Genomic DNA, 17,133 nt, shown 5'->3' on the forward strand with positions numbered 1-17,133 from the left:
GGGTGTGTGTCGGTGGGGGGTGTTTATTTGACCTTTGTGGCAAGCCTGGGACCACTAGACAAATATCAATATCTGAGCCCTTAGACAGGAGAAGGGACACAAAGGATCACTGAAAAAAACAGAAACAGTTTAGAGCAGGGAGTGGGTAATAATAAGACTTCCTCATTTTAATTGTCACTATAGCTAAAAGTATAGCAGAGAAATAACTCTGAAGGAGAAAAAAAATTCCTTTTCCTCATTTTCAGCTTTTTTTTTTTTTTTTTTTTTAATATCCTATCTCTTTCCTTATAGATGCACAACAAAGACACAACAATTTTCTGATTTGTCAGAAAGAGGTACTGGCACAGATACTATTTGAAAAAATGCGTAGTTGGATTAACAAGCACAAAGCTCTGAGTAGTGTGTTAGCAGTACCCAGGCAGAGGTTGCCCAAGGCTTCCACAGCCTTAGGATGTGTGCGAAATATGCTTACAGAATGAATACAGTTCGAGTTGAAGATAACATGGTTTATTTCTTCATGATATTCAGATTAAAAATGTATCAATGTATTTAGCACAATGCTACATTTTAAGAACAAAATCATCAGTGCTTTGCAAGTCTTCATAACTGTTTATTCATTATAAATAGTAAATATTTACTGAACTTTTTACATGAAAGACTTTTTTTTTTTTTTTTTTTTTAAACAACACGTGTTGTTGGTAGAGGCCTCAACACAAAGATAGTATTTCATTTTTCCATCACCCTTAAGACCAATGTGTGAACTAATCTCTGTACTGAACCTAATCTAACTCACTACTTCATAGTCCTTAACGCTAGGAGGAATGTATTTGTGTTCTGCCTCCCTCTTTGTTCCAAGAATAGAGAGAAATAAATAACACCGCTTTCCATCTTTCTGTTCCTCTCAACATCACAAAACACAAATTTATTGACATTCTAAAATGTCACAATGCAAACATCTTGTAAACTTTTGTTCCTATTATTATTTTCTATAATGGATATCACTGTATAATTTAAACAAATGTGTCAAATACAGGACCATTTCTGTTCAAGTCCTGTACATAACCAAAAAACGTAAACGTAATCATTTCTTCGTATTGTTTCCTGAAAATGACCTTTAAATCATGATTAGCAAGCTGGATTTTAGTTGTCCAGCACACTGCAATGTTTCTGTATTTTATCATCAGGAATTATGCAATGCAAAAATAAAAGTACCTGCAAAAATATAGTTCTATCTGTATGACTTTGGATGATCCCAAAGTTTGCGTGAGGTACACAGTATTGCACATTGTTAGACAGCTGTGAAAAATCAGTCACATTGTTGATTTTTTCCTTGTTTGTTTGAAAACATAGCATGGACTAGGAAAACTCCACATACAAAAAGGTAAAATCTGGTTTTCATGATACAGAAGATCTTCTCTGCTGGTAAAGCAAAACTTGTAAATAACATCTATTGACAATACAATTACAAAAGCATGGTAAGATAACCAATAATTTACTCTGGAAGATTTTGCACTCATTCTAGCTTCCTATGGACTGTGACATTTCCTCTTGATGACAATTTCCAGTGTGTAAAATGAAAGATTCTGCTGCCCATCTGTCGGAAACTGAGCAGTTTTGAAGTTAGACTAAAGTCAGCATTGGTTGTCAGATGACTCAGAGTATGCAGAGCTCAACTGCTAATTTTCAGAATTCTCTATTTGTCCCTATCAATGCACATTAATTTCAGCAACAAAAAATGGAATGTTTTGCCAGGCAGTGATATTAAATACTGCTCTGTTTCATATACCCATTTATACTGAACCACATTGCATTTATTTATTCATTATTGCTTTTGGCCTTTGTCTTCTGTATAATTTTGTCCAGCCTTCAAAAGTCTACTAAAAGCAATGACTGGAGAGAACATAGGCTTGCTTCTCTCATTGGGATCGCCCCAGTTTAGACTGCAGCGCGGTGAGAAGACCCCTCGTATCCAAGCACTGGAGTGAGACCGGAAAACAAGACTGGCTTTAACTTGAAGCGGACAGTTCATTTATGCAATATCTGGCTTCAGATAATGAAAGGCACCTGCAAAAAAGCAAGAGAAGCTTTTTAAGTCATGCTGTGACAGTCTCACAGCATGGGGCCGTGCCAACTACAGGTTGACATTGTCATATTTAATACTGATATATCAAAGGAAAAGGACTAATATTTTTATTCCCAGGACAAGTTTGACAAAACTCTATGTATCTGGGATTATATACTATAATGATTCTTGAGTTGACCTCATTAAGAACATGTGTTTCTAATAGTGAAATGCCAGTGGTTATTTCATTTTGGACAATCCTTATGTTTTACCTAATGGCAATCAGGTTTCATGTCTCAACAATTAATAACATCAAGATGTTGTTGACATCACTTAAGAAAATAATTATGCAGCAGAAATCTTGCTTGAACAATCAGCTATCTCACCAGTGAGCTCAGCCCTATCTCAGAGAGGAGCAGTAGTCAGACATTAGGATCTACTCTCATAACTTTCTTGGTAGCAACCAGAAGACACAGACCATTGCTAAGCAGTTACGCACTTGTACTTCACTGTGCAGACGTCCCAATACTCACTTTGTCCATACTGTCCGTACTGGTAGCCAGTGACAGGGTCCATGCTGTAGCCCGTGGTGCTGTAGGTTGGTGGGCAGTAGGACTGGGACGTGGGCAGGCTGTCCAAGCTTTTCATGTGCTCTAGCCGCTGGCTGCAGCTGGCTGACACAGTAGTGGTGGGCTCGAGTCCCCCAGTCAAAGGGGACAGGGCATAATCAGTTTGGGGCTGGTGAGGCACACCACCATGGTTAGTCAAGAGTCCCATTACCTAAAAATAAAAGGTATCGTAACAAAGTTAAAACACATGAAGATCTGTATTGCATGCAGAGCCAAAAGCATCCTGAAGCCTATCGTTTAAATTCCAAAGACAGGCAGACTTGCTATTCAACCTATGCTTTCGGTACCAAATCCAGAGAGGGATAAAAAGTGGTATAATTCACCAATAAATAGTAAGTAAATAAATAGACGGCTAACAATCTAGAAAAAGTGATACACAAAGGTGGCAAAATAAGGAATGGGGCAAATAAGCAAAAAAAATAAAATATTTTATGATTTTAGACTGGTAATCAGGTGTCCCAACTGGAATTTCCACAGGTGTTTATTCCTCAAGGATTTGGTTATAAGAGACCAAAAAACAGGTAATGATTCTTTAGACCATGCAGTTGTGCATGGTCTACAAACACAGGAAAGCTGTGAAAAAGCTCAGGAAAATATTTGTTTTGAGGTCAGTAATTACTAAAATTAAATGAATTTGAAGTGGATCACAGCAACATGATCAATGTGAGTAACAACGAATCCCAGCACCCAGGAGAACAGGAATATGCTGAAAAGGGGCAGAACAGATAAAACTCATGCTGCCACTGTATGTGCTGTGTGCTGGTCTGTAAAGAAATAAAAGGGGAAAGTGCTGGTTGATGCAAGAGCCGCAATACTAGATACAACAGAAATAATCTAGCTTTCCAAGCTGGCTTCAAGTTGACCCTAACTCCCTTAAAAAGCTGCTCATACATAAGCAGTTATGAAAGCAACAGAAGAATCATGACTAGCTGAAAAGAAATTAATGGAAAAAAACATCCTTGTCTCTAAAAGCTCAGCCCTCTAGGCATAATTTCCAAAAGAAGAGCAAGGAGAGAGACTTAAAAGCACCTGTGCTTTTGAGCAATAGGCAGGGATGCTATTGTGATAAATCACTGACTCTCAAAACCTCCTCATGCTAGAGACTGATGTATTCCCTTCCCAGCACACCTCTGTAGCGCATTTTAAAGATAAGTACTATCAAGAGAAGAGCTTTCTTCTGTTGGAATAAGGCGCATTTCAATGCCTGAAAAAAATGACCTGCAGGTTGTAACTGAAAGATAGCATACAGCTTCCACCTAAACAGTATATTCTGATAGTTCACAGGTTGTGTTATGCAATCATAGAATGGTTGAGGCTGGAAGGGACCATCTAGTCCAAAATCATCTTTCCTCCAAATCATATCTCCTCCAAAAAGGCATTACAAACAATATGCTTTTTGGTAATTTATTTTACTGCACTTCTTACTGTAACCTACAAAGAACTATTAAAATAGCAGTCTATTTTGTAAAGAATAAATCTGTGCTCAGACAAACATGTCTGGTTAAAGTTCTGATATTTCTTCTTGAATTGCATTCATCTTCCACTGCAAAATAAGAGGGATTATTGCTGTAGGGAGCTCATGATCCTGGCTCTGCCAGCACTGAATTTTGTTTGTTTTTTAAATAAATCAAACAAACCCCAGGAACTATGATTTAAGTAGAAAGGAAGATGGCACCCAGGTCTTGCATGTCTGATAATGAAACAAGCAAGAGGCATAAAGCAGAGTATTTCAGAGAAGTGACACCCAGATGTCTACATCAAGACAAGAACACAAAACATCTCTGCACCCAAGACATCCCGTGGGGGGGGGGGGGTGTTCAAATTACTATTTATAGCAATAGAATTTTCACTTGTTTCAAGTAAGCTAAAATTTACACTTCCAGCTGAAGATATTTTCTAAGTGTTTCGCAAACGAAAGTATTCATGCAAAAGGAGAAGCTTGAAAATATGACCAAGACTTCATTTAGATACTGAAATCTTATCCCTTTGAAATTAAAAACTCAAATGAAGGATTCAAATTCAGGTTAAAATAAGTCTTCTACTAAATTCAGATTATTTTTTCAATGCACAAAGCCTATTTAAAGAATTTGAGGTTAATAAAAAGCTACTAAAAATTCTTTGGAATTGACACAGACAAAAATCATGTTAGCACAGCAACTTGCACACTATCATGTCTGCCAAACACCTAAAAACTGAAATAACTGGTGTCTCAGAATTTTTTCCTCTAAATTGGATCCTAAAAAAATATTAAAATTTCTGAACTACCCTAATAAGTTTTTCCACTTTAGGAACTACAAATATATTTTTTGTCCTTTTGGAAAGTTATCTACTCCTAAAAATCTAGCATGCTTGAAGACCTGACACTGCATCAGCAAGACACAATATTGGCTGTATTAGAATCGGTGTTCATTTCACACTGAATTAATCTTCATCCTTTTAGATTAACACTAATGGACTTAAAAGAATAAAAAAGACCTACACAAAAAAACCCCATACCTTAAGTTAACGTTTACATTGAAAATTGCTACCTTGGAAAATATTTACATTGGCACAAGTATCACTGTTTTGACTGTGTTTTAAAACACACAGGGTTTTATCAGAAAACTGAAATAAATGCACAGCCCTTTCCATTCCAGTGTAGCACATATGAGATTCTGGTATTTATGGGACTTGGTATTTATGGATCTTGTTCTGTTCAAAGTTCAAGAGCAAAGAGGACAAGCTGGGCTTGTTTCACTCTCACCACTGCATTCAAGTCTTGGGGGCAGTCTTCTCTGCAGGACAATTCTCAGAGGTTTTCGTTTTTTCTTAGTTTTTTGTTTTTTTAAAAAAAAAAGTTTGCATAGCTAAGCAAATAAGATATTTTACCAGGTACTACCTGAAAAAAATATATATATTACCTACTTAAGAGTAACTAAACTCTTTTCTGTTTAATGACTTCAATAGAGTAGAGCCCAAGACATCATCATTTGAACTTTGACAGTAAAGATGCGAGCTCAAAAATTTTGGAATTGATTCAGCAGTTTAAGTTATTTTAAAGCTGGAGATTAGCCTTCAAATTTAAACTTGGATCCAGACGCTGCCTCAAAACACCCAAATTTTAGTAGCATCTATATCTAATGTTTTAGATGAGGCCAGTTTCCAGGAGATTTATCTTCTCTAACAAACTAAAATTAGCATTTGATGAGTTTTAATTTAAAAATTTTAAATTAACCACATACTCTTTAGGCATCTTTTTATTAAGTGCATATACATCGAATAACTCAGACACTTTTAAGCATAACAGACACAGTATTCTGAGGCAGAGAAAACTAAAGTCTGAACAGTAACCATCTTCTCAGAAATATCTCCTCCAGAGGCCTTAGGAATCATCCTGCAGTTGATTAGTATCTAAATAATTAGATTTTTGGTCATGTCTGTTTTGAAAGCTATAAGGGAAGTAGCCTCAAGGCAGAAGTCTTTCGTATGGTATGTGCCATGACCTTATCACCCATACAAGGAGTTACCGGAAGGGCATAGCTGACTTTCACCTAATCAATTAATGGGACAATTCTGCAAGATGCACAGCACCCTCAGCTTAGCAGTAGGTGTATGAAAATCTGAATCTTGCAGGTCAGATCTTCTGCTGGGATGAAGCAATATAGTTCTAAATAAACATATCTAATTTATAATAATTAAGGAGGAAAAGGAGGAAAAGAAATCTAATCAGCCCATATACCATCTAGGTATAACGTTCTTCACCTTGGATTAGCTTGGAAAAGCTGAGATGACAGCCATCATCTCCCATTAATCTGCATCCCAAAGGCGGCAGCAAGAATAAAAAACAACACACAAGGGTTGATCTAACACCTAGACCCCAAATGCTGCTGTAACTACTCAGAAGAACTCCTATAAATGCCAAAGATCAGGTTGTAAGGTTTTTGGTTACATGATATGTTTTGTTCTCAATTTAAAATAAAAACCACCCAGAAATGTTGATGTGTAGCCTTTGAGCTTATATAACAGACAGCATATAAAATTGATAAAATAATTAGAAAACAAAGCTGCATTTATGAACAAACAGAATGAACACAGTGAACTTGAACCACCGAACTCTACAGAAACCCTTTTGGAGAGCACTTCCCAAACAATCCCAAGTGTTCATTAGGATAAATCCCTAGCTGGTGGGATCAGCACAACATCACTAGATAAGGATATGATCCAAAAAGAGGAAGAGATATTGAATGATGAAAGCTTTCAAAATGTGTAAGCAACATCTGGTCCATTATCAGCTATTATAAAAAAAAATACTTCTACTATCAACAAAATAAAGGCTATTAAACTGAGAAAAAGCTTATTCCACTTAAATGAAACATTATGCCTGTTAATGTGGTTGGTATTTTAGGATGTAGGACCTACCATAGGCACAATAAAATTCTCATATGTTTTAATTCATTTACGCATGCCTGCATTTAATATGCTTTGTGACCATGTCTGCAATTAATATGATTTATGAGAAAAGAACATGTGCAATATTTTGGGGGTACAGTGTTACATTTTCCCCCCTCCTGTGAATGAAAGATTTAATGAAACAGCTCAAGGAAAATTGTTGGCAGTTAACGTATTAAGTTGAACTGACAGAATCATGAGTAAACTTTAGTGGAGTTAATGATATCCTCTTATCTGACCCTGACACATTTGCAGCATGTAATTTACAGAAGCTCTGTCCAGGGAATCCTGACAAATGCTCCTAACGATGTCAGGGCAATGTTCCATTCTAATGGGAAGCAGATGTGGGTCAGATACCCTCATTCATCACTAACACTGAAAATTTCAACCTCCTTCTAAGATGAATGGCATTACCTGCTGTTAACTCTTTTCACTGTAGAAAAAAACCTATCAGAAGCAAATATTGTATGAAAAAAGAGCACTTGAAAAGGCTAGTTTTATTAGAGTGAGAGTTTCTAGAAGGTTAATTAAAATTAGTTAACTAAATGGATTTGTACCTACAGAATTCTATTAACTAAATGGATTTGTACCTACAGAATTCTAGAATGATGTTGCTGGTTCATTTTATATAGATGAACATTCCTGCTATAATAACGAAAACAGCCAAAAAGAAAAAAAGGAATTTTTGTGCCAAATGGCAAGCACTGGGAACCAAATCCTCCCTTAATGTAAATGGGAGCAAATACACAGACTTTGAACATCTGATGATCTGACCTTCCACATACTCAAATCAGATGAGACCTCATATTGATTTCACACCACTAGACATCAGTAGTAGCAGCACTGAAATCAGAGAGGGTGCACTGGTGTACTTCTAGGATAATTATCAAGATGTTTGGTCCTTCAATAATTATACTTGTATCTGCAGGAGATTACTCATGTTCGTGACATTGTGACAATCTGTTAATAAATTAGTGTCTTTCCAGGTGCTAGATCCTGGAGCTGCAGTACTAGGTAATGTTATCAAAGTAATCCAGAGAGAAAGTAAATCTCTAGCTCCTGGTTGGATGGAAAAACTTACAAAAAATGGCAAGATAACTGAAAAGGCAAAATAGAAAACCCAAAGATGAACATATATTCAGAACACATAGATACAGCTATATGAAAACAACTCAAAACTTTTTCAGGCTGTCACAGGACCTGTGAATACTGGCAAGCAAGTTTAAATACTTAAACATGGCAATATTACTTACAGCAGCTCACAATGAACCTAAATTTGTGGTTAGATTGCTCTTCCCAAATGAACGTCTCCTCCCATCTCCTGCTCAATGCAGGACACAAGAGGAAGATTGACAGCAAAACACATCTTTAGCTGCACAGTGCTGCTCCTGCACACCTGCCATTCGTAACTGGAGTGCATTTTTTTTGTTGTTGTGCTTTAATAGAAAACAAAACTATGCATTTTTTAGATTCAGACATACTCCCGCAATTTTTGCTGGCAAAAGGCCTGAGGATGTGATCTGCAAAGCTTTTACAGGACTCCCCACACTGAATTCAGGCTATGTTTCACGTACCCAATAGAGATAGGATGAGATTTAATTCAGAACAGAAATATTTGGCTCTATAATAGCTATTGAGTGATCTACATCTTCATGGCTGGATTTACCAAAACTAGGTAGCTGCACAATCCTAGCCCTTTGGTTAAAAGCAATAAGATGTCTATAAACCTGGAGATGCAGGGCGAGGAAGATGACGGACAATCATTGTTGGAGTAATCCAACCAGTTAGGAAGGATTTACTCATGAAGTTTCCATTAATATATATGCCAGGGCCTCTAATGTTAGGCTTATTAGCACTGGGTACAAACAAAAGTATATATTGTTATTTTAAGCAGGGTAAGCCCCTCTGTATTATGACTCAACATTCAGTGTCTCTCTTATAAGACCATTAATTATTACCAGCATCTTGACAAAGATCAAGAAAAAAAATAAAAGTTTTCTAGAGAAATAGCAAATTCTGAAAGAAGTTGAGCCCTGTGCATTTGAACTCTATTTCAAGAGAATAGAGAGCGACACACTGCTTTCTAGAATGACTTTGCTAAGAATGAAGTTTTGCTCTTTCAGATATCACTGCAATATATGCTTTTCACTGAATCATGTTGTGGTATTTTTAGTATCTTCCTTTGGAAAACTAAAACAGAGCATAATTAATGACTCAAGTGAGCCATCTGTGACTACACATGACAAAGGCCTCATTCATGTATCCATCCTTAATTAAATAAATATGCAAGTATTTAGATTGCTGTTGATATTTCTATTTTGTAAATTCATTAAAGAATTAGAATTCACCAATGCATTCCAGTCACATACACTGTGAAGGTCAGATTCATATTTTTGCCCAGCAAGCGGCTCAAATTGAGCTTCTATATGTAGCAGAAGCAAAAAATTGTTTTAAGTGACACAGCAAGGTATGGTACTGAGTACATGCAAATTATTGTACGGGAAGATAAGTCAGTTTTGAGGGAATTTCTGAAAAATTCAATATCGCACAGTATAGGCAGACCAGTTTTTTGTGTCTTGTGATATCTACTGAATTTTTAAAGTTATATATGAAATCACCCCAGATTAAAAACAAACAAACAAAAACAAACAAACAAAAAACACCATAAACCAGGAATGATACTTTATAGTGAAAGGTTTTTTTAACTTCTCAGATAAATAAATTAGAAAAGTTAGAAGGTATTGAGAATATGGGGAAGGGGAAAACTCAGGTTTTGATTTTAGAAGCAAAATTTTCACCTGAAAAAAGGTTTTGTCATAGATAGGCAAGGCTATATCTGGCATACAGAAACAAAGACTGCTACAAAATATGAAAGTTTAAGAGAAGGAAAGGCTTCTGGATAAATTATATCTTCTTATAATGCCTAAATAAAGTGCCTTCAAAAAGACAAAAATTCAAACATTCAGCCGTGAGTTTGTATACAACTGAGGGTTGTCATGACAAAAAGGGGTAGAAGTCAAGATATTGATATAGTTTGATATTTATGGTATCATTTTATTGTTACATTTTTATATTGAAGATGTATATTTTTTCATTGTAATCCTAAATATTTTTTCTTATGAAAGTACAGTATGACTGGCTTAAGTTTCCAGAAGTGTCCAAAACTGCTACACGTTTGGGTAGGGTTTGTTAGCCATCAGACATGGTTTTTTGAAGGTAGCACAATGTACCTTCTGGTGAAGGGAGGGAGAGGGAGAAACAGGCCTAGCAAAAGAAGTTAGGAGGAACATCCAAAGCATAAGGTCACTATTTTGTTGTTTTTCAATAAATATCATTACTGTTGCAAAATAATGATTATGAGAGTACTGAAACTTGTATTTGTACCACAATCAAGAAATAGAAAGAACAGAAAATCCCATTTTTTTTTTCCTTTAAAAAGAAACTCATGCTCAGGCAAATCATATCATGTGAATTAACTTCATTCCTCACGGAGAAATCCATGACCTCTGTCTCATGTTCCTGGGTTATTAAGTGAACAACTCTCAAAGCCAAGATCATCATGACAAAGATCATGAGTTTCTGATTGGTGTGGGGCTTGGATCCAAATGATTTTTTTCTATGGACAATCAGTTGGACACTAAGTAGAATGTAGAGGAAAAAATAAGGAATTAACAGTTGCTTTTGTTTTCCTCCTGTGAATTAATGGTGAAATGCAAGCTTTTTAGCCACCAGTTCCTATGTTTCCCTTAAAACCCAAGTTAACAACACAGTATGAACCTATCTCTCAACTGATTCGACAGCTGTCATGAGATCCATACGTCAGGTTAATGAAAACCAAGTGCTCTCAAAGACTTGAGAGGCCAATCACTTAAGATCTACCTCACAAAAAAACATTTACAGGATAATTCTTAAACTCCAGCAGTGAAATGTTTTGACAGTAGAAGAAAGAAACCTTGACATGGCTTACATTTTTACTACTGTTCACAGAAAAGTTTGGAATTTTATTTCTGATCAAGATTATTCCCGAGTTCCAGGTAATTGCAGGAGAATGGCAAAGTACACTAAAGGCTGCTATGCAGCCACTTAATGTTCAATCCACTTCCCATTTTGAAAATGCACCCTTTAAAGCTACTAGTTTGACTAGTTTATAGAGGAAGATAAAGAGGAAAAAGTAGAGTTCATAAGCTTTCTGTAGGGCAAGGGTGGGGGGAATGACGTCCAGCTGGAGACGGATTACATACATTTGTTCTTCCTTCATTAAAAACTAACTTCAGTAAAAACTTAGTAATTACTACCTAACGCTGGGTGTCCCTTGCGGGCAGCAGAGCAAGTGGAGTCTTGCTGCTGAGCCTGAACCCACGAGCAGGCTGAAACAGCGCTCTCCAAAGCCAGCAGCCTGCCTGACCCACACTGGAGGCGGCAAACCATGCTACTGGCCCATTAATAGAAAGCACATGACAAGGTCAAGGGATGCCCATGTACACCGGAAAACACTTCTCCTTATCTTAAATGAAGCAGTTCAAAATATTGAACTCCCATCTTAAAAACAAACAGCACTCTAGCAAGACCATACACCTGCAGCTGCAAGACAAATGTTTGACAGTCGCTCTTCTGCTTTACATCCAAGGAAGTGGGGGTGATTGCTAATGCCACGATCACAAAGCAACACACCAATTCATCCTGTACACACACATGAACACATAGATGCTATTCCCTAATAAGTTTGAGTTAACAAATGGTTGTTAAAAGAAAATGCACTGAACAACTGAAACCTAATTTGAAAAGGAAATACAATATTCCCATAAATGTATGCATGAAAGCCAAGAAGCTGCATAATAGGCATAGAAAACACAAAAATATGCAATTTACATATATTACACACTAATAATCTCTGTTCTGACATTATACTTAAAGAGCTCCGGCTGAGACAGACTGCTTGCAGTTTGGTTGCTTTTTCATAAAATACAAACAAGGACCCTCCTGGATATCAGTTCCCCAAGACATTAATCACTGTCTCATTCCTGCAAAAGTCAAGCTTTTGTAGGTCTGAAAGAGAGAGGTTCTCTCACCACAACCACTAATAACGACTAAACCAGATGAACATGGAGCATCATTAGTCATCTTGAGATCTGCAGATCTTGCATTGATGTTAGGAAGTGCTGAATGTTAACAAGGTGGCATTTCAGCAAGAGCACCACCATGTTATTTCCCAATAAACTACCAGCCCCACAGCACAGGCATGTTATAGAGCACTCCTCAGCTTCTCAAAGCTGACCAAGACCTGCAATCCTCTCTAAGTACATGACTAACACAATAAAAATAAAATTACAGCACTCCAGCCACTTCCACTTGTCCTCCGCTTCCCTTAAACAAGGTATTTGTCCATCATACCCAAGAACAAAGTTAGAAGGGAAACTGGAAAGAAAACAAACCCCAAGGGTCTCTGTGTCAGACCCTCATTTAGGGTAAACTGAACTCAAAGGAGAAACAGAGATTTAAGTCAAGTAAGAATATGATCCTGTGAATCTTCATGTTGGATTTGTTTTTCGTATGTTCTGAGGTTTATCAGAGGAAATTATTCAGGTGTCAGACCCTTCCCCTAACCCCCCAATTCACCACAAATTCAGCTTTATAAACAATGTATCCAGAGTGCTTGTCTGCAAGAGGGACACTGATGGGTGGAAACATTATGTTAATTGTTCACACATCCAGATTTATTGTGGCTGAAAACCCACCAGCTAGTAAACCACCCTCTTTCCTCCTCATCTAAATTCCATGCACACATACAGCATCACAACATGTCCACTCAGCAGGAAAATTCCCATGTCTCTTTCTTCAGTAAAGCCCTCAACACAAAACTGGCTGTGGACTTTTTGGCTACATCTGCTTCACCCTCTCAATCAGCATCTAGACACCTATGGGCAAAGAGCCCGGAAGAAGCTTGACAAGAACCACCTCTGGAGCACACCCCAAAGTGTGTCTAACATTTTACACACAGGAATGTAACATATAAGGAATCAACATATTAGGCTCTTGTTTCAGGTGTAAAACAACTGTTATTTTGCTATTTCACTATTTGTTTCACAGAATTTACCTACCTGATGTTACATCACTCAAGAAAAAAGGATAGAAATGCTTAAATATATACATGTGTATATACATATATGTATGTATGTATATACACACATACACACACACACACACGCAAAGTTTAGGTATGCTGTTTTATACTAAGATCTTTAAATCAGTGTTCAGGCCCCCAGAATTGTTTTGGAGCAGCCACTGGTAACTCTGAATATTTGGCACTGGGGATTTTGTTTGTTTTTGTTGAGCAGTGGAAAGATCTTTATCAGCCTGTCAAGTTAACCATTCTGACGCCAAGATGCTGTTCCAGATCTGATCGCCTATAAGGACTCTGCCCATGTACGTTCAGTGATAGCAGATCGATCAGCCCCCATCTAACTCTGTTGGTAAAGGGGCAGAATGAGGCCAGGAGCTCAAAACATAGTGGTGGGAAAAGGTTATAAAATTCTAAGGAGAAAAAAAAAGGAAAGAAAAAAAAAGAAAGAAAAGGAGTTTCTGAGCATGAGGACAGAGCTGAGTGTAAAGAAGCACAGTAACTGATTAAAGTAGTCTAATCTGCTCTGAGATCTCCTTTTGATTATATCAAACCTCAAATCAGCAAGACTTTGGGGGAAAACTTGGCCTCACTTTTTTGTCCCACTTTTGCCCAGACATCACAAGATTTCTTTACTGTTGCGCTCAACTTCTGTGTCACAGACAATAAAAGCTTTGTGAAAGGAGGGAAAAAAAATCACATTTTCCATAGCCAGAACCAACATACATTTTAAACTGACACTAACAACTGACTTGAATTGATTAACTCTGAGCCCCAGAAAGATACTTATGTCCAAATTGTGGAAGCCTTGCACATTATGAATCTAATCATTTTTTTTAAAATGAAGCAACTAATATAATGTCATGGCTTTTGTTGGAGATTGCATTTAGAAATCAGAATTCTTCAGAACAAAATCCATTCACGTCTTGTTGGAAGTATATCCGTTTGTTTTTCTGTTGGTATTTTTTTTTCCTGAGGTTTCAAGCCATAAAGTTTTGTACCCCACTCTATGCTATAGGAATCTGTGAAACTTAATTACATTTACTGTTACAAAAAAGGGTTTATGAACTTTTGCCTTTGGGCAAAAATGTTTATTTCATTGCCTTTGTTATTCATTCTTTTCAACTCCAGTGCCTTTGAACTTTTCAGCTGCACAGAGTTATCACCGTTGCACAGGAACCAGGAACTGTACTCTCGAGATGCAAACCACAAGTTGAAGAAAACGAAGGAGGCAAAGATATATGAGTCGTTATTTTGGCCACCCTTTGTGCCATTAAAATCTCATTTTCTGCCTATTAGAATGCCCTCTCCTTACTCGGGCAGTGGTGATAGTCAGTGATTAGTGTGTAATTGAGTATAATTGTCTTTTCACTTTTCATTTGTGTCATTCTGAGCTTCTCTCTGTTTTTCTAACCACTGAGAGGAAAAAAGGGTAGAAAGATAAAGCTGTTAAAACTCTCACTCTCAGCCCTGAAGAGATTCCTGATTGTAATTATAGATTGCATCCTCTTTGTGACTTCCCAGAATTTGGTGGACATCTCTCTCCCAGCACCTGGAAAAAGCTCACACTAATAGAATAAACCATCATCTAAGTTTTGACTAATAATGTCAACTTCTGACAGATGTCAAATGTAGGAAAATTTAACCAACCTTTTGACACTTGATTATCAAGGCAATTTATTAACATGATCTCCTAAAAAGAGCTCATGCAAATTAGAAAAACAATTATGGCATGCATGCATTTATATATTGCCAAACAGTAATACTCCTGATTTACTTCTTTCTAACTCAGTGTACACTGTTCAGCTCTCAGAACTCTTGATAGAACTTGTCTGCAATTTTCCTGGAAAACCTCCACAAGATTATCTTCAAGAGTTATTTTATTCACAGGAAAACTACAAGATCAGAGTTCCCAAACTTTTCATACCTAGCCATGGAGGTTCAGGAAAATAGGAGTACATTACAAATGCCTGACAATTGAATGTAAACATGAAGCCTGCATGATTACATTATAAATCACTCAAAATTAAATATAAACTATAAGCCTTGATTCAGCTCATAGGAGCAAAAAAAATAAAAAAATAAAAGAAGGAAACCAGCAAACTGAAATCATGTGGCTTGTATAAAGAATACATTATGGTTTAAATTTGGCAATTCATTATACTGTGGCCTGAGGGAATAGACTCTTTGGTTCTGGTATACAGCAAATCCTCTGTCTGAAAACACAGGACTGACCTGAGGTGAAAGGCCATTGCCAATGGCAGGGTTCATGGGATTTGAGGGCCCGGACGGAGGCACAAAGCTGTCTGTATAGCTGGAAAAGCCGTGCCGGCTGCTGGGCAGGCAGTAGGCAGAGCCGCTCTCCGGGTTCGACGGGAGGCTGCTTTGGTGCACGGTGCTCGGAGGAAGCGGCTGAGGTCTATGGACTGTACCGCTCGGATCAGACACGGCTAGGAGCAAAAGAAACATGTTGATGTGTTTTCCTCTGTTTTTCTGGTATAATAAGTTCATTATGTGATGTTCAACCTGATGTAATTCTATTAGGACTTGCATCTAACTATTGGTTAAACAGAAAGGTAAGTCTTTAATATTACTAGATATTTAACTAGGCCAGCTAACCTATGTAACAATTTTACCAAATCACTGCTATAAAATCTATTGTAAAAATCATAACAGACATATACATTTTTCAAACGAGTCTTAGTAAGCATATACTGTTTAGAATCAATAAAGCAAAATTTAAAAAAGAAAAAAAAGAGGGGGGCAGAGGGGAGCTTTATCTCCTTAGTGCGCTGGAAACAGTCTCTTCCAGGTCAGAGCACAGGAATTCTGCCATGTTTTATACTGAAAGCAGTAATGATCAGAAAAAGTCTTGGGCTTTGCAAGATTCCTTTAAAGACAGCATGGTCCACCGATAGTAAGGGTCCAAATCTGAAGGAGGGAGCAGGGACAGCATGGTAACTGTTTCTCTATAAAATCTCACCTGTAACAGTGGTTTTCTCCCCTCAGCCCCCCAGAAATCTAGTGCAACCAAGATTTAAAGCTCCATTCTTCCCCAAACCACAAAAGCCAACACCCCTCTGACACTGCCTTTGAGCACAAGATGCTCCTAAAGCAGACCAACACAGGCGCTCCTCAGTAGCACCATTTTGACCAAGTACCTGTTTGCTACCGTACCTTGTGGTATGGAGGTGGGCTGATAGGATGGCTCAGAGAGCTGGTAGGTTGGCAGCGTCGGCATGGCACTGGGTGGAAACCCTCCCGGAATCAGGTGGTTGAAAGCCATCAGCTGATTAGCTCCTGCTTGTTTCCTCCATCGAGCTCGGCGGTTACTAAACCAGACCTACAAATGTTTTAATTAGGTACATTTGATTTTCATACATTTCATACAGGTGCATTAGCAATAATGGCATCATATTTTAAACATATTCAGTGTCTGAGAAAGAGACATATGCAATCCATACTGGGCAAGTCCACCATCAGCTCAGAGCTCCTAGGAGTCCTTGGCAGACTCTTCCATGGTTTAACAGACAAAATACAGGAACCCCCAAATCCTACTCTCCTCTCAAATACAACCTTGCCTGAGAAACAAGCTGATTAATACTTTCAGGCTTCAGTGCTTTTAATAGCTATCTGCAACTACCTTTACTGTGCCAAAACTAATGAAAAAAGGAAAGCATCTCTCCATTTCATCCATGTGCTGGCCAAAGCTCTTTGGTCTGGATTGTATTGTCTTCATGTTTAACTTGGTGACAACACAGTGGTATCCATTAATACGCACTGTTGGAAGGTACTCGTATTTAGGACATTATATGGCCCTAATTATAAACAGAACACTGAACTTCTGATTTGAAAAGTGCAAGCCCCTCGTACAAAAAAAGTAGTCTTCCCAGCAA

General features: G+C 37.6%; 1 protein-coding gene across 1 annotated transcript; it reads right to left on the minus strand.

Annotated features, from left to right (window-relative positions):
* Positions 1-673: 673 nt before the first annotated feature.
* PAX3 (paired box 3) lies at positions 674-16,543 on the minus strand. Its single transcript, XM_085298567.1, has 4 exons — positions 16,415-16,543; positions 15,473-15,687; positions 2,596-2,842; positions 674-2,064 (listed from the first exon to the last, which is right to left on the minus strand). Exons 1-4 carry the CDS (start codon positions 16,521-16,523, stop codon positions 2,030-2,032), a joined length of 606 nt encoding a protein of 201 aa, XP_085154693.1. The 5' UTR covers positions 16,524-16,543; the 3' UTR covers positions 674-2,029.
* Between the last annotated feature and the right edge of the window lie 590 nt (positions 16,544-17,133).

Source organism: Rhea americana, unplaced genomic scaffold, assembly GCF_003343005.1.
Source record: "Rhea americana isolate MKP2758 unplaced genomic scaffold, rheAme1 scaffold_14, whole genome shotgun sequence".
NCBI lineage: Eukaryota > Metazoa > Chordata > Aves > Rheiformes > Rheidae > Rhea > Rhea americana.

Excerpts from the sequence above, each read along its gene's own strand:
- PAX3 (XM_085298567.1), bottom strand. The coding sequence starts at position 16,523 with ATGGCTTTCAACCACCTGATTCCGGGAGGGTTTCCACCCAGTGCCATG. Across the intron at positions 15,688-16,414 it reads GCCCACCTCCATACCACAAG|CCGTGTCTGATCCGAGCGGT; the intron begins GTACGGTAGCAA and ends TTTTGCTCCTAG. Across the intron at positions 2,843-15,472 it reads GCAATGGCCTTTCACCTCAG|GTAATGGGACTCTTGACTAA; the intron begins GTCAGTCCTGTG and ends TTTTATTTTTAG.